General features: G+C 40.0%; 1 protein-coding gene across 34 annotated transcripts in view; it reads left to right on the forward strand.

Moving 5' to 3' along the window:
- SGMS1 (sphingomyelin synthase 1) overlaps positions 1-25678 on the forward strand; it is a 279380-nt gene extending 253702 nt beyond the window's left edge. For all 34 annotated transcript variants that reach the window (XM_070224814.1, XM_070224972.1, XM_070224804.1 and 31 more), the window contains 4 exons: positions 3411-3528; positions 19275-19428; positions 23098-23264; positions 23957-25678. In XM_070224814.1, coding sequence (XP_070080915.1) covers positions 3411-3528; positions 19275-19428; positions 23098-23264; positions 23957-24136 — 619 coding nt within the window. In that variant the 3' untranslated portion in view covers positions 24137-25678. The remainder of the gene's footprint in view (positions 1-3410; positions 3529-19274; positions 19429-23097; positions 23265-23956) is intronic.
- The last annotated feature ends 337 nt before the right edge of the window (positions 25679-26015 follow it).

The following is a 26015-nucleotide window of genomic DNA, read 5'->3' on the forward strand; positions in this document are numbered from 1 at the left end:
ATTGTTAATCTCTTACTGTGCCGAATTTATAAATTAAACTTTATCATAGGTATGTGTAGGAAAAAACGTGGTGTGTAGAGAGAGAGAGTTCACTACTGTCCAAGGTTTCAGGCACCCACTGGGGGTCTTGGAATGTATCCCCTGCAGATAAAGGGGGACTGTTCAGGGACCTGAATCTTCACTGGCCTCCGTGATTGCTCCAGAGATGTGGGCCCGCCTGATTCTGTGTTACCGTCACGTGTGCTCTCCCACTCGTTTATTGCCTCCGAGTTTTGGATTGTTGCTTGGTTCTGCTATGTTCCAATATCTGTTTGTTTCTAAAAGCCAGTAGCTTCCACAAAGAGCCTGCAGGCCAGTTCTGAGCGCTGAATGAATTGTGTATGTCTTCTAGCTATGGATTAGTTGAAAAAGATAACCAAAGAACTTTCCAGTGTTTTAATTCTACTTTCTAGTATATTAATTTCTTTCATCATCATTCCTTTAGAATTTTAGACCATTGTACCAAATACCAAAAACAATCTAGTGCTCCTATTTTAAGCCTAATTTGGTAATATTTAATCAGGTTCTGAGCACTTTTTCCTTTTTAAATACCGTTGTTAAAGAGTTTAATAAAGTCATCTGCACTAGACATAGCATGCTATTCTAACAAATATTAATAATTATAAAATATTAACACTTTCTTCATATTTTCTAATAACCAAATTTAACAACTATGTTTTCCTTTTCTCTCAGAGAAAGTAGTTATGAGCCAGTTACTTAAATACTTGGGAGAAGAATAGATAACCATGACCCAAATACAAGTGTCTGTGAAGTGACAGTCATTGCAAAGTGTGAACAGATGAGAAAGAGTTCTTTCCAACATGAAAGGAGAGATCTATCCCATAGGAGAAGAGCACCATTGTGCTTTTGAGAATTATAACCTGTATCTTGTTCTTGGCATTAGCTAAATCTCTAGTAGTATATCATTAACGTTTCTTCTGTAGCTTTTTTGTTGCATTGTTACATTTTTAACCATTTTAAACCTTTTTTTTTTTAAACACATCTTAAACTTTTAAGCCTTTAAGTAAGTAAGAATTCTAATGTGTGAAGTTCTTTGATTAAGGAAATAAATGCTTAAAGTGCATGTAATTCTTTGAAACACTTTTATAGCCTGCTTTTTAAAGTTTATGGTAGGAGATCCTTGTTTAACATTACACATTGAAGATATTGTAAGCTTAATTTCAGAAAGATTAAGTAAATGCCAAAGATCAGAAGATTCTTGTAAACAGCCACTTCCAACTTGTCACCTTGTTAACATTGACGAATTCACATGGATAAAGTCATTTGCCTTTTTTCCTTCAAGTCAAATAGTAAATGTGACTGAATCTTCAATGTTTATTACTTTTAAAATATTTTTTAAAGGATTTGTTTTTTCTCATGCTTTATCATTTTTTCACACACTTCATTCTCAGATAATTATGAAACCCTTTCACTGCTACTCATATGTGACTCAAGTTTGAGATACGGAAATAGTTATTGATGTGTTTGTATGTATGTGTGTGTATGTGTCTTTTGTGTACCATAAAACAATCAGACAAAATGATTTTAAGGTAACGTTCTTTACCAAAATCAAGTGATAACACTCAATTTCTTTGTTTTTCTTCCTCTAAAGAGATTAACAGATCTAGACTTAACAATTTTCTCTCTTGGATGTTTCTCGTATAGTTCAAGCGAAGTTGCAGGTAATTTCTATTTGAGCAGGATGGCTAGAGAGGGCATTTTGTTTTTAAGAAAGATGGCTGTTAACATGTTACAATATAAAATTCACTTTAGTATTTCAAGTATTCTTGGTAAGACATTTATAGGTTGGTATTATTCTCTAGTATTCTCCCTCTTTATATTGTTTAACTATATTGTGCTTTCATCATACTTGAAGTTAGAAGCGCTCTCCTTTTCTAGAGAGCTTTGTGCTGAATAAATTCTCATCTTTGAAGGTGACCTACAGAGCTTTACTAAGAAGAAATAAGATGGCCTCTATAGTAAGCAATTCTGACCTAGTTTCTGAAATCTGGGTAAGGAGACAACAGACCCAAACTCTACCCATTCAACCTAAGTAACTTACATGAACTATGCAGTTATGAAGGAAATGCTAATATAGTTGCATGGGTTGTTTTTTAATTAATTTTTAATTAATTAAGTTAAATTAAATTTCTTCATTCCTCTTGTTAAAACAAAAAATACAAATGATACAAATTCTCTTCCAACTACCACACTTGATAAGAATATCTATCCTGCATAAAAATAAAGCTGTACTACACAATTATAAAGTGATCAGATGTTCAGTGTTCTCAGAGGAAAGCCTGTCCATGGTTTCTAAATTTTTTTTTTGTACATGTAACTCAGGTTGCCCCAGGCAAGGAAAAACTTGATCTCCCCAAGTTGGGAAAGAGGAGACCCACAGAGCTGTGATGCTGGCCTGTGGTAGAGCAGGATAGAAGTAGAGAGGGAAAGAACATTCTTGTCCAAGGATACACTGAAGTTTGCACAACTTAATTTAATTAAAGTACACATATGTGGAATTTGTTGTTCAGAGAAGCTGTCAAACTCAATATACATGTTCACATGTAAATATCAAATAATTTCAGGTTCATTAGAATCACTAATCAACTTGACATGGAAAAGATTTCTATTTCTAATTCTTGCTTGTTTTGTTTTTCATCCGTATAAGCTATACATTCGATGGCTACCATTGTGCATGCGTGGCAGGGATTTTCCATACGTTATTTCTACATGTTATTAGCCCTGCTTTCCATATTAGGAAACTGAGACTGAGAGATGTCAGTAGCCTATCCCGCAGCCACATAGTTAGTAAGCAGAGAGGGAGATGCGAGTCAGATGCTGTCATTCAGACAGGTCTTTTTCTTGGCATTGTGCTTCCTCAGAGATGAGCTCAGAGAATCAGTTTCTGGGATGTACAAGTAAAATTGTTTAATGTTGTTGGCTCATTAAGTGTCAGAAAAGTTCTGAATTCTCATTTTAATGTCATTTTAATTTTCTGAACGTCTTCCTCTTTATGACAGAAAAGACACTCTCTAAATGTTTAACCACAGGTACTGAGTGGGCCCTGAGCAATCAGAACGGGACCCACTTGTACATCAGTTGAATGTCAACTCAGGTTTAAGGTCTAACGAAGCCTAATTAATAGCAATGTAGAGCATTTTAAACTCTTTTGGCTAGTTAATACTAAAAAAAAGAAAAAGCTCACAGCCTCATTCTCAAAATCCTCACCTTAAACTGCTGTTTGCGACAGTTATTCTGATTTCAAACTCTCAAGTAGTTTTGGGGGTTGGTTGGGTCATTAAAAAACTTCAAGTAAATGAACCTGTGGAATTGCATGACTGAGTGTCTGCCCTGTTTTTCCCTTTTTCTAGGTCTATTATTAGCAGAAGATTTTTCTGCATAGTTGGCACGCTGTACCTGTATCGGTGTATTACAATGTATGTAACTACACTCCCAGTACCTGGTATGCATTTCAACTGCTCTCCGAAGGTAAACCATTCCTCACTGTCGTTTCCCTTTTTGTTCGTTTCTCCTCTTGCCCAGGGGTCCTTTGACTAAAGCCAAAGGTGGAAATTTCTTCAGAATATAGTCAAGTCCCTTTACCCTCTTCTGGGAATGTTACTAAGCAGTATGGCGAGGTGGCCCCACCCTTGTCAGAATTTCCAGGCCTTGCCAGTGCTTCCCAGCTAAGGAGATATGTGGTCTAGTTAGTGTGCTGGAAGCAGTTAAGCTTTGTGTGTGGGTGTAGCTCTTTGGTTTCCTGCCAAACTTTTAAAATATCATTCGCTCCCTTGACACAGATCCAAAAGCTTTTATGTGCTTTTTCCCTCTGTTAGATGGAAAGTTCAGTTTCAAATGATATTTTGTTCCTTCTTTCTATTAATCCCTACGGTGGTACTCCGTAACAGCAGAGCAAGAGACACTATTCCTGTCTCCTTGCACCCTCCTCCCAGCCAAACGAACACTACTCTCTGAAGGTACATTTTGCCATATTGATCTTCTCTAGTAGCGTAGAAACCTTTCTTTAAAATAAACTTCATTCCTCTCTTATTGCCTCTAGCTTTCCATCAGATTCATGTAAAACTCCTTACCCAAAAACTTTACCTTGGAATGATTTCAACTAGGGAGATTGTTGGACCTTTAAGAAATAATTAGCTTTAGTTTTAAAAATGTTTGCCTACCTTAAAGCTCTGTAATGCAATCAGAAGTAGAAGAGGCTAGTTTCCTTGATTTGGTTGGAGAAAATGTGGAATACTATGATGTGTTTGGAATCATTTCTTTGCACTGCACTTGTGCTGGTGAAACACCCATACCCTTTCAATTTCATCTCTTTGTACTTTTGTTCCTTCCAGAAGAGAGATTCTCTCTGCTAGAACCTTGAAAGAGGGCTGAAAAATTCACTTTGGATTTTTAACGTGATGTCTTTATTGTTTGAAATTTTGGCTCTCTTTAGGTTTTTTGCTTGCTGTGGTCCCACTTCCTTCTTAGACTTACATATGTGCTCAGAGAGGTAGCTAGTTTCTTTCTTCACTCTTCCGTTTTTGCTACAGCCTATTTCCTTAACTCTGGAGAAGCCATCATAAAGAATGAATGGTCCCACTGTTCCACTGTCTCTATCAGCAGTCCTGCCTCCCTGCACCTTCTATCTTGTTCTTTCTTCCACCCTTCCAAAGAAACCAGCCTGATGTCTTTATCCTCTATAAAAACTCTCAAGCACTTGCCTGCAGCTCCTGGGTTATAGGAAATATCTTGTTATCATCGAAGATTAATGATGTAGACTGTCGCTGGGAGGCCGGCTTGATAAGGAATATGTTCTCAGTAGTAGGCTGATGGTTTAGGACATTCACCTAAATTTAGTTCATCTCCTTGAAAAAAAAGTCTGTCTGTGCTTTGGGAAATTTCTCCACCAAGGAACATGTCATGCTGATTTAGGTGGCTGTGCGATCTGGCCAAGCACACGTTGAAGATGGATCCAACACTGTGGCATCCTGCTGTGTAGCCTTTCTTCCTAGTCGGTTCTAGCCTTGTTTCTTCAGGATTTCTGCAGCTCCACCCAGTTGCCCGCAAACCTGAGCCTGAGTCATCAGCGTATCTAACCAAGATCTTGTGGCTAAAAATAGCTTAGGGGTTTTCTTGGTAAAGGCAGAAATAATGGCAGAAACTGCACAAAAAGCAAACCTAAGCTATTCCAAAAAATTAAAATGGATGTTCCCTGGTGGGGCATAACCCACAGTGCCAGTTTCCAAGAACCCAACCCTTCCCATCCCCCGTACACCAACAAAAACAAGTTCACAAGAGTGAAAACAACAAACAAACAAAAAACCAAACCCAAACATGTCACTCATTTATTGTGAGAAATCCTGACTAGAGCCATCATTCTGCAACAGTCTTCTGGAAATTAGAATCTTTAAAATAAACTATACAAGAGAGGATGAAACATTAGCACACCTTAGCACAAATTGTTAGTTAAAACTCATTAAATGTATTACTTCTTTTGTAGGACAGGGCTTTTAGAAGAAAGAATTCAGAAAACAGTTTTCTATTCTGACAGTTTTCACATGTATCCCAAAATAAAGAAACTAGTGTAAGGAACCTCTATATACCCAACATCCAGATTCAGTAATTATCAAGATTTGCTACATTTACTTCATCTACCTTTTGTTATTCTTTTTGAAGTATTTTAAAAACGAATCCCAAGGGCTGGCCCGGTGACTCGGTGGTGGAGTTCTCACGTTCCGCTTTGGCGGCCTGGGGTTTGCCCGTTCTGATCCTGGGTGTGGACCTACGTGCTGCTTGTTGAGCCCTGCGTGGCAGGTGTCCCACATAAAATAGAGGGAGATGGGCACAGGTGTGAGCTCAGGGCCAGTCTTCCTCAGCTCAAAATTTTGGACGTCTCATTGCATAACGTCAGTGCTGTTCGTACATTCAACACAGTTAACAGTAATTCTTTGCTGTTGGTAATTACCAGTTCTTGGAATATGTTGTTAGCTTAAAAACGTTCACACCCTCTTTTTTTTAATTTGGTTTTTATAAATTAGGATCCAAAGTCTTTACATTACATTTAGTTGTTCTGTCTCTTAAGTCTCTGTTTCTAGAGCAGCTCTTTCTCCTTTTTTCTTTGTTTTTAATCTCATTGGTAACTTGTAGAGATCAGGTCAGTTGTCCTGCAGAATACCCCACGTTCTGGATTTATCTGTTTGGTTTTTTGTAATGTCAATTAACATTAAGTTCTTTCTCCTCCATATTCCCTCTAAGTAGAAAGTTGGCTCTGGAGACTTGATTCAATTCAGTTTTAATTTTTTGGCAAGAACACTTCACAGGTAAAACAGAATGATTTCTGAAGCCAGAAGAAGAGTTGGAAAAGGCCTTGAAGGCTTGGTTTATTGGCAAAACAAGGCTAAAGACACTTTTTATATCTGTCTTAAGGAGTTGTGAGGGTGAAAGAAGGCAGTACATAGGGGCTCTTTCGATATAAAACGCTGTACAGAAATAAGAAGAGAACTTGGTGTCGTCTTCACACTTCAACCCCTAGACTCATTTCTTCAGTGAAAACTTATTTAACAAACATGCATTAAGTACCTATTGTGTCTTAGGTACAAGAGTGCAAAGAATGAGCAAGGTAAGTATAAGTCCTTGCTTTGTGGAAGGCACCTTAAGATTACAAGTCCAAACTTGTACCTTACATAATAAATGTGTAAAATGCTGTAATGAGGATCTCAAGCTGAGCCACTGGCCTCAGGGGTGGAAAGGCAGAGACAGATTTAAGCAATATTTAAGTGACTGAATCAGTACAACTTGGTGTAATAGATTTAATGTAGGGAATGAGGATAGAAAGGAAAGATTTCAAAGGCACCTGGGTTTTACCATGGGGATAATTACAAGGTAAGGTAGGGAGGAAAAAGGAGTTAATGACTTTGGATTAAACAAATAGAGTTTGAGGTATTTACAAGATATCTAAGTGATGGTGTCCAGGAGAGTTAACAATATATGGGGTCAGAAGTTGAGGGAAAAACTAGAGCTAGAAATTAAATTTTTGTGATTCATCGTATTCTGGATAGTGTTAAAGTTGTGGGTCAGCATGAAAAGGCCAGAGACAGGACGTAAAATTACAGTGCTTCCAGCATTGGGCATTCCCTGATTTGAGACACCATTTGAGGCCTGTCAGTTGGGGGATACTCTCATAGTTACCGATCATCACTAAACTACAAGGGAAGAGAGGTGAGCTTTAGAATATGGCTTTCTGTTTAACATAGTCATGTGGTCTTAAACTTGGTTCCACCATCATATTAAACCCCACAGTTAGTATCCTTAATTCTTCCCTTAATGCCAATACTCAAAATATGTGGCTTCTAAGAAAAATGTTCCAATAAATATGCAGTAGTAATTATGAAGTTGGTTCTATTGTTCACTCATTTCATCGCAGTGTACTCTTCACTTCACAAATTGTAATACTTGGAGAAAGAATCATCGCAAGAAGTGATTAGGTGAGGAGGAAAAGTGGGCCTCCTATCAAAGGCTGCTACAATGATAAGCCACGGGAAAAAGTAGAAAGGGAAGGAGGCGTGTTCAGTTCCTAGATTAGGAGTTTCTGGGAAGCACTTGTCCTACGTCTCTATGTGTGCGGTGCAGGCATTACGTCACAGGCTGCCAAGTTTTCCATCCCTTCATTAGCCAGTGTCAAATCTCATCACAGCTTTTCTCCAAGGAGTGTGTGTATAAACCAGGAAACCACCTCTTATCATCTTGTTACAACTGTTTATGATTCCGGTAAAAAGAAAAAAAGGCAGAAACATGTGAGAATTTTTTAGTGTTCTAAGCTTTCTGTAAGAAAGTTTTTCTCCTAACAGTTTTAGTAAACTCCAAAAGGAAGAAAACCTACCCTAGTCCTCAGATACGCAGACCGCCTAATGCTAATGGAAGAGATGATTTATGCTGTTTTCAACTCTCATTTACATAATCATATGAGTTAATCTGGTGACTAAGCATTAAAGTGAGATCCATGTTTGGTTCTGTTTTATGGTCTCCATGGTGACCTTAGATTTGAAAACCTACGAAAAAAGAGACTAGTGTCACAGTGAGGGTACTTAGTTGGCTAATGCATTCATCTGACAAGGTGTTTTCAGTGAAATGATTCTCTTGAACTTGAAAGACATGTTTTTTGTTCCCCCACCCCCAACACACATGAACACAGCCCACTGTTGGACAAAGCTTATGTTTGGGTGGCATCTGGGGTTGATTGTTCAATGGAACAATGAAATACAAATGTGATAACAGAAAGGCCTTTGTATTCTCTTCTGCCACTGTCAGCTTTTCTGCACTGCAGAGATTAGGAAGATCAAAGCGCCTCCTTCAATTCACTGCTAAGCTGTGATATAGTAATCATCAGCCTCAAGGAACTCTTTTGTGGCACGAGTTCACTCTTACAAGGCAAAAGACTCATTGCTTTTTAGGATTTTATAAGCTGTTTTAGTTCATTCTTACATTCTCAGGTAGCAGCTGGAATATTCCAAGCTGCCCTCCACACTGACAAATTTTGATATTCCGATTAGCTCCTGCTAACCTGATCAGTATTTCAGAATATAGCTGTTGCAAAAATAGCGTCATGTCATCCTGTTGAATTGTGTGGAACTTCAATTGTCAGTGCTTGATTTTACCTATTTTTCTGCTTGCCTTCCAGTTTCTTATTGTCAGTATAATTTTCCTTTTTGTTCATTCTCCGTTTTTCCTATTAACCTGCACCATCACAAGTCTCTTCTTCACTTTACCATTTCTCTCTCCACTGTTCTGTTCCTTTTGCAGGGATAAGAAAGATAGGAAGCACTAAATCAGTTCTTTCTCTCTCTTAAAAAAATGATCTTTTTTCCATTTTAAAAGAAACTCCGTATTCATTATAGATACATTGAAAAAATACAAAAAGAGGAAAATTTTTACAGTCACTCATGGCCCTATCTATTGTTAATGCTTCAGTATATATATGTATTTTTTCTTTTGAGGAAGATTAGCCCTGAACTAACTGCTGCCAGTCCTCCTCTTTTTGCTGAGGAAGACTGGCCCTGAGCTAACATCCGTGCCCATCCTCCTCTACTTTATATGTGGGATGCCTACCACAGCATGGCATGCCAAGCAGTGCCATGTCCGCACCTGGGATCCAAACCGGCGAACCCAGGGCCGCCAAGAAGCAGAATGTGTAAACTTAACCGCTGTGCCTGGGCTGGCCCCCTTTAGAATATTTTTCAGTCCATTATTTATGTGTATTTTTCTTACATACTTTTTTTTGAGGAAGAATCACTCTGAGTTAACATCTGCCGCCAATCCTCCTCTTTTTGCTGAGGAAGACTGGCCCTGAGCTAACATCTGTGCCCATCTTCCTCTACTTTATATGTGGGATGCATACTATAGCATGGCTTGACAAGTGGTGTGTAGGTCCACACCTGGGATCCAAACTGCTGAACCCCGGGCCACCGAAGTGGAATGTGCAAACTTATCTGCTGTGCTACTGGGCTGGCCCTCTTACATACTTCTTATCATGCTTTCTGTACAGTTATTCCTATCTCCTTATAGTTGACATTTGATATATGCATTTTACATGATTTTATAAAACTTGAACTTTCTAAGTGGTTTTCTTATTAAAAGGAAGACACCAGGGAGACTCACACTCCCAGATTGTAGATGTGACTTCTTTTTTTAAAAAAAACAGTGCGTAGGTCCACACCCAGGATCCAAACTGGTGAACCCTGGGCTGCCAAAGCAGAACATGCAAACTTGCCTTCTGCACCACCGGGCTGGCCCCAGATGTGACTTCTTTTGATAAACAAGGGGTTGCTTATTTCCTGAACAAACATTTCTGGACAACCTACCCTGTATGGCATAAATTTTGAGTATACGCAAATATATCAGACAGGCACCCCCTCTTCTCACAAATGGGCATCCAGAAGCCATGACAGACATGTAACCCAACATATTCCTCTCTGACGTGTTCAGTCCTCCCTGTAATAGGCCTGTGGAGCTCAGTTGCCATGGAAGCACAGAAGAAGGTGCAAACTCTGCTGGGAGTGTTGGCTGCACTGAGGAGGTGCCATCTGAGCCAAGTCTCCAAAGGATGAGTAGGAGTTTGCCAAGCAGAATTGAAGAGAGGAAGAGTTTGCCAGGTGGAGAAAACAGAAAGGGTGTGAATGGGAGTCTGGGGAGCAGATGAAGTTAGATATGCCTGAGCAGGTGAGCCTCTGGGCTGAGTGGCAGAGATAAAGCCAGAAAGGCAAGTTGTGGGCAGATTTTAAGGCATCTGGCCACCCTTCTAAGGAATTTGGCCTTTGTCTAAGGAGGTTGGCCATAGGAAGCCAAGAAGGGTTTTGACAGGAAGTTTTATGTGATCCTGTGTCTCTTAGAAAGATCTCTCCAGTGGTAGAGAAAGTAGGCTGTCTAGGGGAAGGAAGGAGGTAGACTTAGAGTGGTGCTGTACCTGTTTTGTGCCAGATATGATTCTAAATGTTTTGTTTCCATTTAATCCTCTCAACAGTGAGTGGGAGGAAATTGCACATGGTTCAGGGATGATTGACCTGACTCTTGTCTCACGGGTACTAATGGTACCAAGTTGCAGAGGCAAGAAGTTTGGCCACGTCTCTCTTCTTGGTACATCAAATGAGGGAGACAGTGACCCTGCTTTTGCGTACTTATCTGAATTAGAGGTGAGGAAAGCCTAGACTAGGGCAGAGAGGGCCATGTTTGGGAGACCATGGGAAGGCAGCAAAGATTTTTCTACATGGCAGCAGCCATCTAGTGTGAAGAGGTCACCAGAATCAGAAAGCATTCACTGAGGAATTCCAAAGAGCCTCTGAGATCACGGTGTATGACTTTCCATGAGGCATGATCCATTGTGTCAGAGTACAGGCAGGTGGACAATGGGATTTCATCCTGAGCAAGGGTTCCAGAGCTGCCCAGACACTACAGGCCAGTGGGTTCCATTCAAAAGCCATGTTGTCCTGCTTGAGAGGTTCCCACTGGCCATGTTTGAGACATTTTAAGCATCACAATGAAATGATGACAATAACTGATTGTAAAATATTAATAAAAAACATTTTAAAAATTAGTGTTGGAGGAGGAAAAAAGTCAACTAAAAGATTTAAAAGAAGTATTAGAAATAGAAAATCATTTTGCAACCACTATAGTAATAATTTAAGCAAGAGGCACCCATGAATGCTAAAGCATTGGGTGAAAGGTTAGAGACCATAAAATTTTACATAATTTCACAAGAATCACAAATTGCTCAGTAGAGAAATCTGGCAGACACTCCCGTAGCCAAATAATCAAACCAGTAGCAGGACAAATGATATCAGATGCTTTTGATTTGATGCACTGAAAAGGACACATCATTTCTGTAATATTCCTGCCAATAACATTTAACCTGAGTTTAATCGTAAGGAAACAGTCAGATAAAACCAAATTGAGGGACATTTTATAAAGAAACTAGACTGGACTCTTCAAAAATGTCAATATCATTGAAAGAGAGAGACAGAAACTGTAGTAGACTAAGAAAAATTAAGAGTATGAAAGCAGCCTCAGTGTGTATTCTCTGGTTGGGTCCTAGGTTGAGGGGAAAAAGCCATAAAGGACCTTGGTGAGACTTTGGGAAGTCTGAATGAGGATGAGTGTCAGCTGTGATGGTGTTGTCTCATTGTGCAGTTTCATGAGTGTGGTTACAGAAGAAAATGTCCTTGTTTTTACATTTAGGGGTGAAGTGTCATAATACATTCAGCTTATTCTCAAATGGTCCAGGAAAAAAAGAAAAAGAAAGGAGAAGCAAGTGTGGCAAATCGTTGAAGCAAATGTTAGCAAATTATGCTCTTGCTTAGATTTAGAAATTTTTACAGCAAAAATCTGAGTGATTTTCTTTTTCCCACTTTGTGACCAGATAGGCTAAAGGATCTCTCAACACTTAAAGCAAGTATACTTTTGTTAAAGGGAAATATTGCCTGACTGAAATACTGAATTTCTTTAAGGTGACAAATAAGTATATGGGTAAGTGGAAATCCATAGCTGACCTCTATTTAAGATTTTCTGAAGCCTTTGATAAATCTCCTTACTAGAGGCCATGAAAAAATGTAAAACTCTTGAAGAAGGGGAAGGAAGGCTGGTTTGGGGTTTTATTTTTATTGTTGTTTTACAGCTGACGATTACTTACAGACTCCTCCCTGACCCCCCCTTCCCCCCAGAAAAAGCCTGCCTAGTATAGAAATTGATGGATACATTTGACAGTGGAGAGGTGCAGATAGCCAGATCCTTCAGAACTTAGTGGAGGGAAAAGTCTCTTTAAAAGTTCTGTATGTGAAGGGCTGGCCCCGTGGCCGAGTGGTTAAGTTCGCGCGCTCCGCTGCAGGCGGCCCAGTGTTTCGTTGGTTCGAATCCTGGGCACGGACATGGCACTGCTCATCAGACCACGCTGAGGCAGCGTCCCACATGCCACAACTAGAAGAACCCACAACGAAGAATACACAACTATGTACCGGGGGGCGTTGGGGAGAAAAAGGGAAAAAAAATAAATAAAAAAAAAATTTAAAAAAAAAAAAAAAAAAAAAAGTTGTGTATGTGAGTCCTGAGAGGGTGTGCATAGTGAAATCTCTCTACTTCAGATCCATTCAAGTGGAGATAATATTTGTACATGAAACTAAATCTTTCCAGGACTGAAATGATTACCATCTGGAGGAAGAGTTCAGAAAGGTCTCTTGTGATCACAGATTAGCATCTGTCAGGGCTGTGTGTTTAAAGAGGACCATCCAGATTTCACTTGTTGAAGTGCTAGGCGTTGGGTTCTAGGCAATGAGTTCTCACTTAAGGCCCCCCCCCCACCCCCCAAAAAAGATTGACCTAACTTGGTAATTGTAACACTGTCTTAAATTTATATAACACTTTGTAATTTTAGTAGTCACTTTTACAAACATTATCTCGTTTTGGTTGGTGAGAGTTGAGGATAAGGAAGTATTGTTCTTGCTGTTTTACCAATGAGAGAACTGAAGCTAGAGTGGGCCAAATGTTTTGTCCAGGGCCACGTAGATAGTGAACCCAATACTGGGGTTTGGGGTTGGATTTGTGCTCATTGTTTCACCTGTGAAAGTAAACTCGGCAGCCTTTGTGACATCCCTCCAACCCAGCACAATATAAAGCGAGGAAAGTTCAAATCAAGTTTCAAACCCTTAAGAAGGCATAAAATGTGCAAATTTTTTGAGAAAGATTTCCATGAAAATAGCTTTTATAGAAATGGAGAACTTTGATTTAAATGGAAAACACACTTATGAAAAATAGATCATTAGTAACTAATCAATAAATATTCTTTTTAGCTATTCAGCTATGTTTAAATGACCTATATAAAATGGATTATATTTCATTAGAACAACAACCAAAAAAGTGAACCTGGAGACATTGTCCACCCTTTGTCATTTGGGGAGGTATTTGCAATATCAGCAGGCTCGCTCCGGGGACCCAAAGGCAAGATTGTTTAGGTGAGAGGAGACATGTGGGTCTGATCCCAACTGAGTCACTGCTTGAAACAGAGAATATTCATTGAACCACCTTCCCTGGGGGAGCTTCAAGGTCACACTAAAGGACACCTTCATGACTCATATTCTGAAGTATCCATCATTGGTTAGGAGGGCTACGTGCCAGCTGAAATTTAGGAAGTGGTGTAACACGTTTTGTTGTTTGGGGCCTTAGTCACTTGGAGGGGTTGAGGTTAATTGGGAGACCGCAGTGTGTAGCGTGTTTCTCAGTTGCAAGCTGCTCAGCATATGGATCAACAGGGACTCCACTGATCCTTCTGCGCCCTGCTGCTTGTTTCCCTTAGCAGCTCTCATCTGTGGTCTGGGTGTTTAAGAGCAGCTTTCTTGGCACGTCCTGGATGATAGTGAATTTTCTGTTTTGGAGGAAGATTGTTCTTCCGGAACAAGATAACACTTATTTGTCCTAGTGGTAGTAGGTAGATTCATTGACTAAATGAATGAGTCCTTCGAGAGACACCTGTCTGAATGAGTCACTCGAGAGACACCTGGCTGTTCTCGTTTGTTGGAATGGGGTGTGAGAGCATACCATCACCTCTGTAAGGCACCTGGGCTGCTCAAGGAGAAGTCACTTATTATGGATCCAGTTCCTGGTTTATGCAAGCTTGTGAGGGACTGGTAGTGCATGGGTAGGATATAGTTTTGCAGATCATACGTACATGGAGTCAGAGAACTTGTGTCCCATTCCCAGGGGACCCAGGATGGCGTTAGGACCTGCCTTGCTGATTTATCAGGGCTGCTATAAGATGAAGCATTGGTAAGGGGCAAGGATTATATTAAATAGCTTGTCTACTCTTTGGCACTCACTTTCACCGCTTTCATCAAAATTATACCAAAGCCATTGATTTATGTAGCATTATTTGTTGAGTTTTGGTTCCAGGTTCTCCCTCTCCTTCCGGTAGGAGGTGAGGCAGTGAATGTCCCTGCTCTTCAAATGCAGTTAAGAGAAAAGGCAAGTGCGCTTGGTCATCTGCAAACTGAATGATGGCAAACAGACTATCATCAGCACATTGTGTTATCCAGCAGTGAGAAAATACTTGGGGAACCCAGTTTTTTAATAACCAGAGATTCACTGGTTCTGAGCATACTGCAGTGCTCCATCTTAGTCAGAAGCCTCTCCCGCCTTCTGCTCTCAATTTCTTTCCCACTGAACGCAACCAAAAAACACTGGACAGGATGGACCTTGAAAATGTTAGCAGGCAGATTGGGAAGGACACTAAAATGGGAAGTATGAAAGATCCAGCCTTGAGTTTCCTGTTTCTTCTTCTTTTTTCTCCTATGTCTCCTGCCTGCACTCAACCTAAATCCCACAAATGCAGAGCTCCAAGAGAATCCCTCTTTCTTGCCCAAGGAGCAGGAAGGGAAGTCTCCAGGAGGTTGAGACTGGCAGAAATCCTGCCACTTGCCACGCAAACCTATTAACACGTAGTGTGTACATTCTGGACTTTTTCTGTGCATATTTATGAAAACATAATTATACCACTTTGGCTTTTTCCTTAGAAGAAAATGTTTATAATATAAATGTACTAGACAATCACTGTAAACTTCTTTTTTGATCATTTATGAGGCAGTTAAAGCCTAGTTCAGTGCATTTGAATCACCTCAGATTCTGGTTCAGTAGGTGCTGAGCAGACACCAATGGCCGACTCCTGGTGTTGCCAGTCCCTCCCTGGCCCAGGCTTTGAATAGCAAGGGAACAGTTATTTAACAATTTCCACTGAGGTTGTTTCCGGTTTGTTGCTTTTGTAAAGAATGTTGCAGTAGGATATTTGTACATAAGCTCTTCTCGTGTTGGGGATCGTTTCTTTGAGGTGGACTCTGAGAAGCAGTGGAACTGAGTCAGAGGTTATGCTGTTTAGATTGCTGGTCAATAGTAATGATCATTCTTGCAGAGGAGTTTGCCCATGGTAATTAATATATTACTCCCCAACTTGTAGATGAGGAAATCGAGGCTTAGAATGGTCTGACTGCCGAGGCTCACACAGCTAATTGGTAGAAGAGGTGTGATTTTAGCCCAGTACAATGCCACGGATCTTTTGAAACAGGCTTGTCTACCTGCCCCCCATTGGCTATCTTTTTTAGCTTTGCTAATTTGATATGGGAAAAAAGTGAGCTCGTATTCATGTTAATTTTTATTTCTAGTGGTTAATAGAGTCTGTGCTTTCAGCTGGTCACATCCTTTGTCCTTTGATAAATTTTGTTTCCTAAGCTGGTCTTACTTTACTTGATTTATATGTGCTGTGTACATGATAAAGATGTCACCTTGTTTCTGCTCCAATTGCTTTGTAATTTGTCTTTTACTTTGTGTGCTTTCTTTAAACGTAATTAAAATTTTTTTATGTGGCTGTAACCATCCTTACCTCTTTCCCACAAAGCTTAAAGAGACTTTCCCCTTGGAGAGGTTTCACAAACGTGGAAAGATATTTTAAAAAGAAAGCTTAAGGAGTTTTAAGGGCACTTGTATGAAATGCAGCGTTAATTTGGGGCTGTCTTTCTTCAGTGCCGGGTTTGCTTCCTGATTTCTCCCTCCCCCCTCCCCTACACATGCAGTTTCCCCACAAACGTTTTCCTGCTAAAATGGGAGGGAAAATTATGGAGTGATGGTGTCTGAGAATATGATTTATGGTTTTCAAAACACAGAGGGGATTTTGGAAGGACAATTTGAAATCATGTAAAATGAAGAGCTCGCTAAGCTTCTTGCCATCGTTTTCTTCTGTATATGAACCATTGTTATGACAGAACCAGAGCAGACCTTCCATTTAAAACCTTAGAAGTTTTTGTCATGTTTATACATGCATGCAACTTAAAAAACAAAAGGTTCTTCACGACTTGTTATGAAAGACACAGTCCTCTAACCGTAACCCTCCGGCAGCCCGCTTTCCTACCCTCTCAACTCATAACTTAATCTTGTGACTCAGATTTGTTTAACTGCATCTTTAACTTAACTGAATCTATTTACCTTCATGTCCTTAAATCTTTTTACAGATTTTTTTGTTTATGTTTCCCCTCAGGTCTCTAAGTGACTTGGCAGTATTTTTTCTTTATAATAGCTAATATAGGCAGGTCGCTATTACTGACTTCCTGTTGTAGAGGGCTGGGGTTAGTATCTTCCTGTCCTGTCGCCCCCGCCACCAGCTTGCAGGTTCTGTGCCTTTTCCTTCCTTTCTCCCCCTTCCCCCACCATCCCGTTACATGCATTCACACTTCTTGCCTGTCTTCCTAGTGTAGTTTTCTGTCCTTGATTTTGCTCTATATTCAGTGCTTATGCTGTTACAGTTTTGTAAATGCTATTCACAGGCAAGCCATGTAGTTTCCTATAATTACTTTTCCTTTTCTCCACAGTATTTTATTTCCTGTAGAGTTAGGAATTGGCTTGCTTTGTGCTTTATTAGTTTTCTGTGTGCTTATTCATTACCCCCAAGTTGTGATCTTCTCAATGCAGTCAGAGGCGCTGGGTCTCCTTGAAGGCGACTCTCCAGAGCTCTGACTCGCCCATCAGGGCTGCGCACTTTCTAAGACTCCTGCATGGCTGTTTGGCTCCCCCTTCATTGGCCATCTAGCAAATCCTGTTTCTTCATTTTTCTGTTTACTCCTTAGCTTTGTAGAGCATATCCTTTATAATTTCCTGAAAAAGAACACATAGGTGGTAATTATTTCAAATTTTGTATATATGAAAATGGTTTTAGTTTATCCTTAGTTTATGCATAGTTAATAATATGGCCAGGTATAGAAGTCTAAGTTGGAAATCATTTTCTTTCAGTATGCAGAGGCATTTTTCCAAACCTCTGTTTTCCAGTGTTGCTTTTGAAAAAGTCTGGTTCTTGATCCTTCATCTGAAGCTGATTTTTAATCTCTGGAGGCTTTAGGGTTTCTTCTTTGTCCCCAGTTTCTGAAATTCCATGATACCAAGTCCTGCTGTGTAGATGTTTCCTTCTATTGAGCTGGGCATTCAGTGATCCCTTTGAATTTGGGAAATCATATCCTCTGTGTGATATGTTCAACCTGCCATCCTTAACTAGAAATCTTGATAAATTATAATGAAATATATATTTCCCAAAGCCTGGCATATTATCAGTTAAATGTTAAAAAGGGATCATGATGATTAAATTGGCCAATAAGAATTTAAAAGAGTGCTGACAAGCATAAAATGTAAACAGTCACACATTTCATTTGACGGAGCAAATAAAAGTTGCAGTGAGTGAGTTGTTCAAGCCATTATTACTCTGGTATCCAGCCCAGACTTGTGGCAGAGACAGGTAGATTTATTCTTAAACTTTTTTCACTCTTACTAATAGGAAAAACATGCAGTTCTACCCACGTAATTTCACAAGAATGAAGGTACATCCTATCCATCCCTTGTTTTAATTTGGTCTCCAAAAATCACATACCAAAAGATATTTGTGTGTTTGTCCCAACCTCCAGCTGCTTTACCTAAGTCAATGGAACTGTTGTCCTCTAGGCCAAGCATGCAAAAATATAGCTGTCAGTTTCCCCTAGAGATTTAAATTTGCTATTCTCCCAAATGGCAGTTATAGAAGTAAGTTAATCAGTCAGTCTTTCTGCGTCAGTTTAATAAAAAAACTGGGTAAACATCTACTGAAAAGTGCTAGCATCTAAGGAAAGTTCTGAAGCCACATGTTTCATCTCTCGGACCATATTCTTTCCAAGGGCTGCCCAAGGAATGGTAGATGTTGAGTGGGTAAACTTCATCATGGGGGATTTTATGTGTCTTAGTAGAAGCTTGTAAAGCAAAAACACTCCTGCATGTCTCCTCTACTCTTAATAACGACGCTGAACACACAGTGACCAGATGTGTGCGGGTTTCCCCCACATCAAGCAATTCTCCAACTTTCCTTAATCAGTTCTGACACTGTCTACTTGGAGATAGTGTCAGATCCCACAGATTAAGGGCTCAGTCTCACACTGACCGCCCTCCCACTTCGGACGCCAATCACAGTCCAGATGTCACCTGTGTTTCTGACCAACCTGCTATCAGTCAGAGGTTCCCATGACCCCCTCCTCTGGTTCAGTCAATTTGCCAGAGTGGCAAACATGTTACTTACTAGATTGTTAGTATATTGTTAGTATATTATAAAAGAGTAACTCAGGAAGAGCCAGATGGAAAAGATGCATAGGGCATGGCATGTGGGAAGCAGCACACAGCTTCCATGCCCTCTCTGGGGTGCTCTGCTCTCCCCGTATCTCTACATATTCACCAACCAGGAAGCTCTCTGAACCTCGTCCTTTTGGATTTGTGTGGAGGCTTCATTATGCAGGCATGTTTGATCGAGTCTTTGGCCATTGGTAATTACCTCAACCTCCAGCCCATCTCCCCTCCCCGGAGGTGGGGGACAAGTGGGACTGAAAGTTCCAACCTTCTCATCATTTGGTTGGCTCTTCTGGCAACCAGCCCCCGTCCTTAGGGGCTTCTTGAAAGATACCCCATTAACATGAACTCAAGTGTGGTTGAAAGGGACTAGTTATGAACAGCAGAAGACACTTTTTATTTGTCTCTTCACTTAGGAAATTCCAATTAGAAGCTCTGTGCCAGCAACAAGGACAAAGATCAAATAGATATTTCTCATTATACATCACAATATCACAAAGCCTAATTCGTAGTATAAATAGTAATCATAGAAAACTTGAATGTGGGCTCGTGATGAATATTGTTTTCTCTTTTCCCACCAGCTTTTTGGAGACTGGGAAGCCCAACTGCGGAGAATAATGAAGCTCATTGCTGGCGGCGGCCTGTCCATTACCGGCTCTCACAACATGTGTGGGGACTATCTGTACAGCGGCCACACAGTCATGCTCACACTCACCTACTTATTTATCAAAGAGTGTAAGTCTCAAACAGCCTTCCAGTAGAATTTCCTCACCTGCCATTTCCCACGGTCCCTGGAAAGTCTGTGGAAATAAGAGTGGAGGCCTCAGGAGGAGAGTACCTCGTCTCACCACCATGCCTGGGTTCAGCAGGCACCCAGGGAAATATTTGTGGGAGGAAGTAACTGCTGTGCTTGACAGGAGTGTTTACTCAGGTGTCAACTGTAGTATTTGCGGTGTTTCACAGCTGCTGAAAGGAGCCAGAAGGAAATCTCATAAGTACACAAAAATAGAGTGTCAGGCCTGATTGGATGATGGAAGATCATGTGTTCACTCAGTAGCCATTTTTCTAAGCACCTGGCAGGAAGCTGAGGGTACAGTGGTGGGTCAGTCATCTCTGCCCTCTTAGAGGCCCTGGGCTCAGGGACACTAAATGAGGCAGGCACTAAATGGGAAATTTACTTTAAAAAATATGCTTAAATAGGGGGCCGGGCCAGTGGTGTAGTGGTTAAGTTCGTGCACTCTGCTTCGGTGGCCTGGGGTTTATAAGTTCAGATCCTGGGCAGACCTAGCACTGCACATGAAGCCATGCTGTGGCAGCATCCCACATAAAATAGAGGAAGATTAGCATAGATGCTAGCTCAGCGACAATCTTCTTCCAGCAGAAAGAGAAGGATTGGCAACAGATGTTAGCTCAGGGCCAGTCTTCCTCACACACACACAAATATACATATATATATATTTTTTTTTTAATGTTTTATTATGAAACACAAACATTGGTATTATAGATACCCCTGTGCACTGCTCAGATTTAACATATATTAGCATTTCCCATATCTGTTTCAGATAACCCTTTGAAAAAGCAAGTGAAATGTTAATATGTGATTAAAGCCTTTCATCCCTTCCCCCTCCCATTGTCCTGTACTATTTCCATGCATGTTTTTGTTCTTAAGTATCATTGTTTTCTGGTTTTTAAAATTTACATAAATGATATTGTGCTACATATAATCTTTCGTCACTTTTCTCTCAAATTATGTTTTTGAGACATGAGACTCTGGTTCATTTTAATTGCTGTTAGTATTTCAATACTCTAAACAAACCACAGATTGCTTATTCATTTTTCCTACTGGTAGAAAATTCAGTTGACCTCCATATTTTACTGTTACAAGCAGTCTCAATGAGCATTATAGAAGCATTTTCCATGAAGAGCGACAAGTAAACCACACTGCTGGTACCACAGAGGAGGGACACACATCACAGTCTAGAGATGTCTTGGGAGCATGTGGCACCTTATGGAAGTTTAGTCTGGTTAGGATTCAGAGCGGGGGTAATAATGAGAAATGACAATGAACTGGTAAGAAGGAACCAGATCATGAAGTGTGCCTTAAGCCACCAGAAGGAGTCTGAACTTGCATCTCACAGAGATGAGGTGCCCATTGAAGGGTTGTAACCAGTGGGGCAGTGTCAGCATCCTTGTCCTTTATAGAGGGAGAAACTGCTCTGACAGCAGCTTGCAGGATAGATGGGGGAGGGGCAAGATTGGGGACCAGGAGAAAAGTTAGGAGGCTGGCTGCTGCTGTAATCCAGGAAACAGATGATGACAGCCCAAACTACCCTGATGGCATTGGGAATGGAGAGAGTGGAGGGAACTGAGAGGGATTAACAAAGAAGGGTCAACAGATAACAAGATTGTGGGGTCCAGTAGACAGCTGGTGGATTAAAGGGTGAAAGCCCAGTTTTGGTCTTAAAACACTGAGATAGGAAACAGGAGGAGAGAGGATGCACTTCAGGGCACTGAGAGAGAGAAGGGAGAGTAGATGTTCTTCTGCTTGTACTTAGTATGTGACCAAACAGAGAATTCTAACAATGTCTATTCAGAATTGTCAGGGCATGATCCAGCCCTTGGACTGGCCTGATGCCAACAGCCCTGGAGGAGGGATTCCTGCCCTCTGCTGGTTGGTACCTGAAATCCTTTAATGGGGTTAAGCCTTATCCTTCTTGAAGATAAAGCCATGTGCCATATTGGGAAACTCAGAAGATTTGGGTCACAAACTCTGATTTTTTAATCCTGGTGCTATCACTTACTAGCTCTGTGACCTAGGAAAAACCTTTAACCTCTCTAAGTCTTAGATTCCTCATCTTTAGAATGAGATGCTGATAGCTACTTAATGGGTGAGGGAGAGGTGGTAAAAATTAAAATAGATGGCGTATGTGAACACTGATAATAGAGCTGCATGGAGGGTGGATGGTAGCCACTATTGGTTGTTGTATTGTTAAGGTATCAAATACAAATTTTCCTGGGAATGGAGTCTGGAGCCCTATACATACACTAAGACCCCTCCCCTGACCATTCACTCCATTTAAAATTGCAAGCCACCCTTCCCCCTTCTGATCCTGCTTAGTGTGTTCGACTTTTATTTTTCCATAGCAACAATGCCTTCTAACATAGTGTATAATTTAGTTATTTATTATGATTATTGTTTATTGTCTCTGTTCGATACTAGGAAGGGATCTCCCTACAAAGACAGGCTCTTTGCCTATTTTGTACATTGATCTGAGTACCTAGAACACTTCCTGTCCTGGGCACATACATAGATGCTCAATAAATATTGGCTGAATGAATGACCAATTCCTGGACTCCTTGAGAATCGAATAAAAGCCTGAACTTTCTTCCGTGGGGTGGGGAGGGTAGATCACATTCAAACAATATTTTTGCCTGAAATTTCAGACCCTCTGAAGCCCATCTATTGAGAATACAAAGTAGGAAGTCTGCACTAATGGAGATTTTATGCTTCCCTCAGGTGACTTCCCAAATGGAGGTACAGACAGGTATTTGTCTGACACTGCCCTACCGTTGGGAATGCACTTGGACTGGAATTCTCAGGCATTTGCATTCTCTCTTACTTGTATGTGAGAAATGGAAATCTCAAAGACTTTCAGATCAGTGTATGGTTGCAGACCTTGGAAAGCAAATAGGACAGTTAGATCAATTATAATTGCTTAGTCCATGTATAAGGCTCTGTAGACCACGAGGTGTTAATTTTTGTATAGAGCATTAACTCTAAATTATTTACAGGTAAATTTAGTTAAATGTTAGCAGATATTTGTTTTTTTTAATGGAGCATGATGCATTAACCTGTCCTAATTTGACCTTTCAAACTATACTTAATGGGGCCGGCCCTGTGGCCGAGTGGTTAAGTTCATGCGCTCTGCTTCGGCGGCCCAGGGTTTCACCAGTTTGGATCCTGGGCGTGGACCTGGCACCGCTCATCAGGCCACGGTGAGGTGGTGTCCCACATGCCACAACTAGAAGGACCCACAACTAAAAAAAAGATATACAACTATATACTGGGGGGATTTGGGGAGAAAAAAAAAAAGATTGGCAACAGTTGTTAGCTCAGGTGCCAATCTAAAAATAAAGGAAAAAAAACTATATTTATGATTATATGACTCAAGTAACAGCTAAATATGTATTACTATTGCTAGTAAAATCGCTTTGTAAAATAAGCTGCTTTCATTCTAACCTTGGTTACAGATAAACTAAAGCCTTAAATTTGCTAGCACAAGAGATCTGTTTTCAGAAGGAGAGACTCAAGGTAACTGGATTCAGAAGTAGCAGTAGAGGTGTGATTGGGTGTGCTAGTGCTACCTGAGTAATGGGACTGTTGCAAATTTCTCCTCTTTTCAGATTCCCCTAGACGACTCTGGTGGTATCACTGGATTTGCTGGCTTCTCAGCGTGGTTGGAATCTTCTGTATTCTCTTAGCGCATGACCACTACACTGTGGACGTGGTGGTGGCGTATTACATCACCACGAGACTCTTCTGGTGGTACCACACTATGGCCAATCAGCAAGTGAGTTTTCGCCCATTTGATTTTAGTTTCTCTTGCCCCTGACCTGGTGTTGATGGCGTGGCAAGAGGGAGAGTTGAAAGAATCCATAGACATCTTAGATTTCTCTTTCCTTAAGGAGTAGTCAGCTAAGATGATGTTGTCTTCTGCTGCTGATCCACTTCAGAATCAAAAACGAACAAGAGATGTGTTAATATAATGACATGGGAGATTACATCCTTCTAGAACAAGTGTCATACTCATTGTCCCTGAAAAATATTTTCTAAACTGTGCCCACCTATTGTTTAATTTGCATTTCTACCCTCTTCTCCCTACCCTTGGCCCCTCATCAAGCTTAATACTTAACATCTAATAGTTAAGTCTGTCCATTTTCATCATAGATGAGTGAGTAACTAAAAAACTGAGGTATTTATTTATAGATAAGAGATTGAGTAAGCCACAAGTTCTCCTTGCGTTCCCGGAATTGGAGCTGTTTTTCTACTAGTGTGTGGCCCCGTTTGCAGATGAGTGCAGAGTGTAGAATGATGGTGTGAGTGGGTAGATGTGGGGCCAGTCTGGGGTCCTTTGTGAACTTTAATATGGAAAATATTTTAACTTAAAGTGAAAGATGATGAGAAGAGTGTGTTTGTTCCTTTTGGGGATGGAGCAAGTAATTGTTCTTCCTGACTTTGTTTTTCCTTTCTTTGTTATCTTAGGTGCTAAAAGAAGCTTCGCAGATGAACCTCCTGGCCAGGGTGTGGTGGTACAGGCCATTTCAGTACTTTGAAAAGAATGTCCAAGGAATCGTACCTCGATCTTACCATTGGCCCTTCCCCTGGCCAGTAGTGCACCTTGGTAGGCAAGTTAAATACAGCCGGTTGGTGAATGACACATAACAGCTGTACAAAGTGGGGGAAAGAGGAACTGTCCCAAGTGCTAAGAACTCCATGAGAGAAGATGCCATAAAATAAACACCTCCCTAATCCTATTATCTTTCAGCGGTTACCTTGACTTAACCTATTGAGTTACCTGGTCAGCACTGTGATCTTTTTTTCTCTCCAAAGGACCTGCGTTGGACAACAATAAAGAAAATTTAACCTATCATGCACTGTATACATTTCCTGTTCATAAGTTTGGGATTTACATAACCCGCAGCCACCATGTTCCTTTGTATATGATGCAACAGCGTAAATGTAAGCTTTTATATCATAAGTTCTGGTCTTTCCAGTCACATCTGGAAATAAGCGTATTATTTTCTTGGGAAAACATACTTTTCATATCTCTTGCCCCAAAGATTGGGCTGTAAGCCATTTTCTAGCAAATGTCTCTATGAAGGTTTCTAAGTACCTGAATGGGGTTCGATTCTGAAATCTTTCTACTTGTTGCACCGATATTCAAATAAAAATGACAGACACAGAAAGGTTTGGTAACTTTGGGTTTTGTAAAATCAGCAGAGACAGTGTGTCAAAAAGTGCAAAAAAAAAAAAGATTCTGTTATAAAGTGATTTTCTAAGTATTTCCTAGCTTTATTTTTCAAAATGATGTTATGAAAACCAAATTTGAAGATTTTTACATGTCAAAGAGAAGAGGGTTAAAATTTAAAAATGCTTCTTGGGAGAGAAATTTGTCTATGTTTCTAGTGCCTTTCTTGTCTTGATTGTATGGTCAGTAGGCAATCTTAAATGTTTTTATTTAAAATAAAGTATTCCATGAAAATATAACTGTATGTATACACTACTAAATTTTGCATTTATAGCTAAATTAAATCAGAAGACTGCTTATGGTTTTTAAATTGCTCTGAATTAAAGAATGAGAGTTAATTAGAAAGTCAGAGCCTGTTCCCATATTGTGAGCAGGTGGCAATGACATGTACCACTTAAATTATTTTATCTATTTGGTAGTTCGATTTTATCTATACAATGAAAACAGCCATGAAGACTTTTTTTTTTAAAAGAGAGTTTTGAAAATGATCACTTAACTAAAACTTGAAAGCTATAAATTAGTTATCCATACTCTCATGACAATTTTGTTGGTGAACAACAAAAAGAGATCTATTTCTTTAAAATATATTTGTGCAGAAACTGCATGTAATTCTAAGTTTTACTCCTAACATAAGTATGTTTGGGGAAGTATTCTATTCTATACTTGCCAATGTGGAGAACAAAATAGTTTTTTAAGAATGAAGAAGTATATATATCCATTCTGTATTTTACGTGCAGCAGAATTATCTTCCGTAGGGTTTTTTTGTGTATTCACAAGGTGATATTTGTATTGTACAACAATAATGGTGAAGGAAATAAAAAGGCTTTTAAAATTTTGTTTGTTTTAAATCTTTGTAAAGTTACTATTCCAGAGAGTATACTGATATCTTAACAGCTTACCTAGATCATAAATTAATCAAAATGCACTTTTTAATAAAAACTGATACTTAAAATAAATGGCTCTTATTTCTAATGTGTTCACATTCGTCACAAAAGTTGTAAATGGAGTCATTAAAGCAAGATGAAAACGTGAGTTTCAGAATTTCTTTACTGAGTTTATTTGACATGGGGCCTTAATAATCATGCTTCTCTTTCCTTGAGATTCTTTAAAATGTGCTCTACTCTTCAGTGACCTGCAGATTGAGTGTATTTTTAAAAATATATAAAAAAAAGGGGCTGGCCTGGTAGCATAGTGATTAAGTTAGTGCACTCCACTTCGGCGGCCCAGGGTTTGCAGGTTCCTTCCTAAGCAAAAGGAGGAAGATTGGCCACAGATGTTAGCTCAGGGCCAGTC

Source organism: Equus caballus, chromosome 1 (assembly GCF_041296265.1).
Source record: "Equus caballus isolate H_3958 breed thoroughbred chromosome 1, TB-T2T, whole genome shotgun sequence".
NCBI lineage: Eukaryota > Metazoa > Chordata > Mammalia > Perissodactyla > Equidae > Equus > Equus caballus.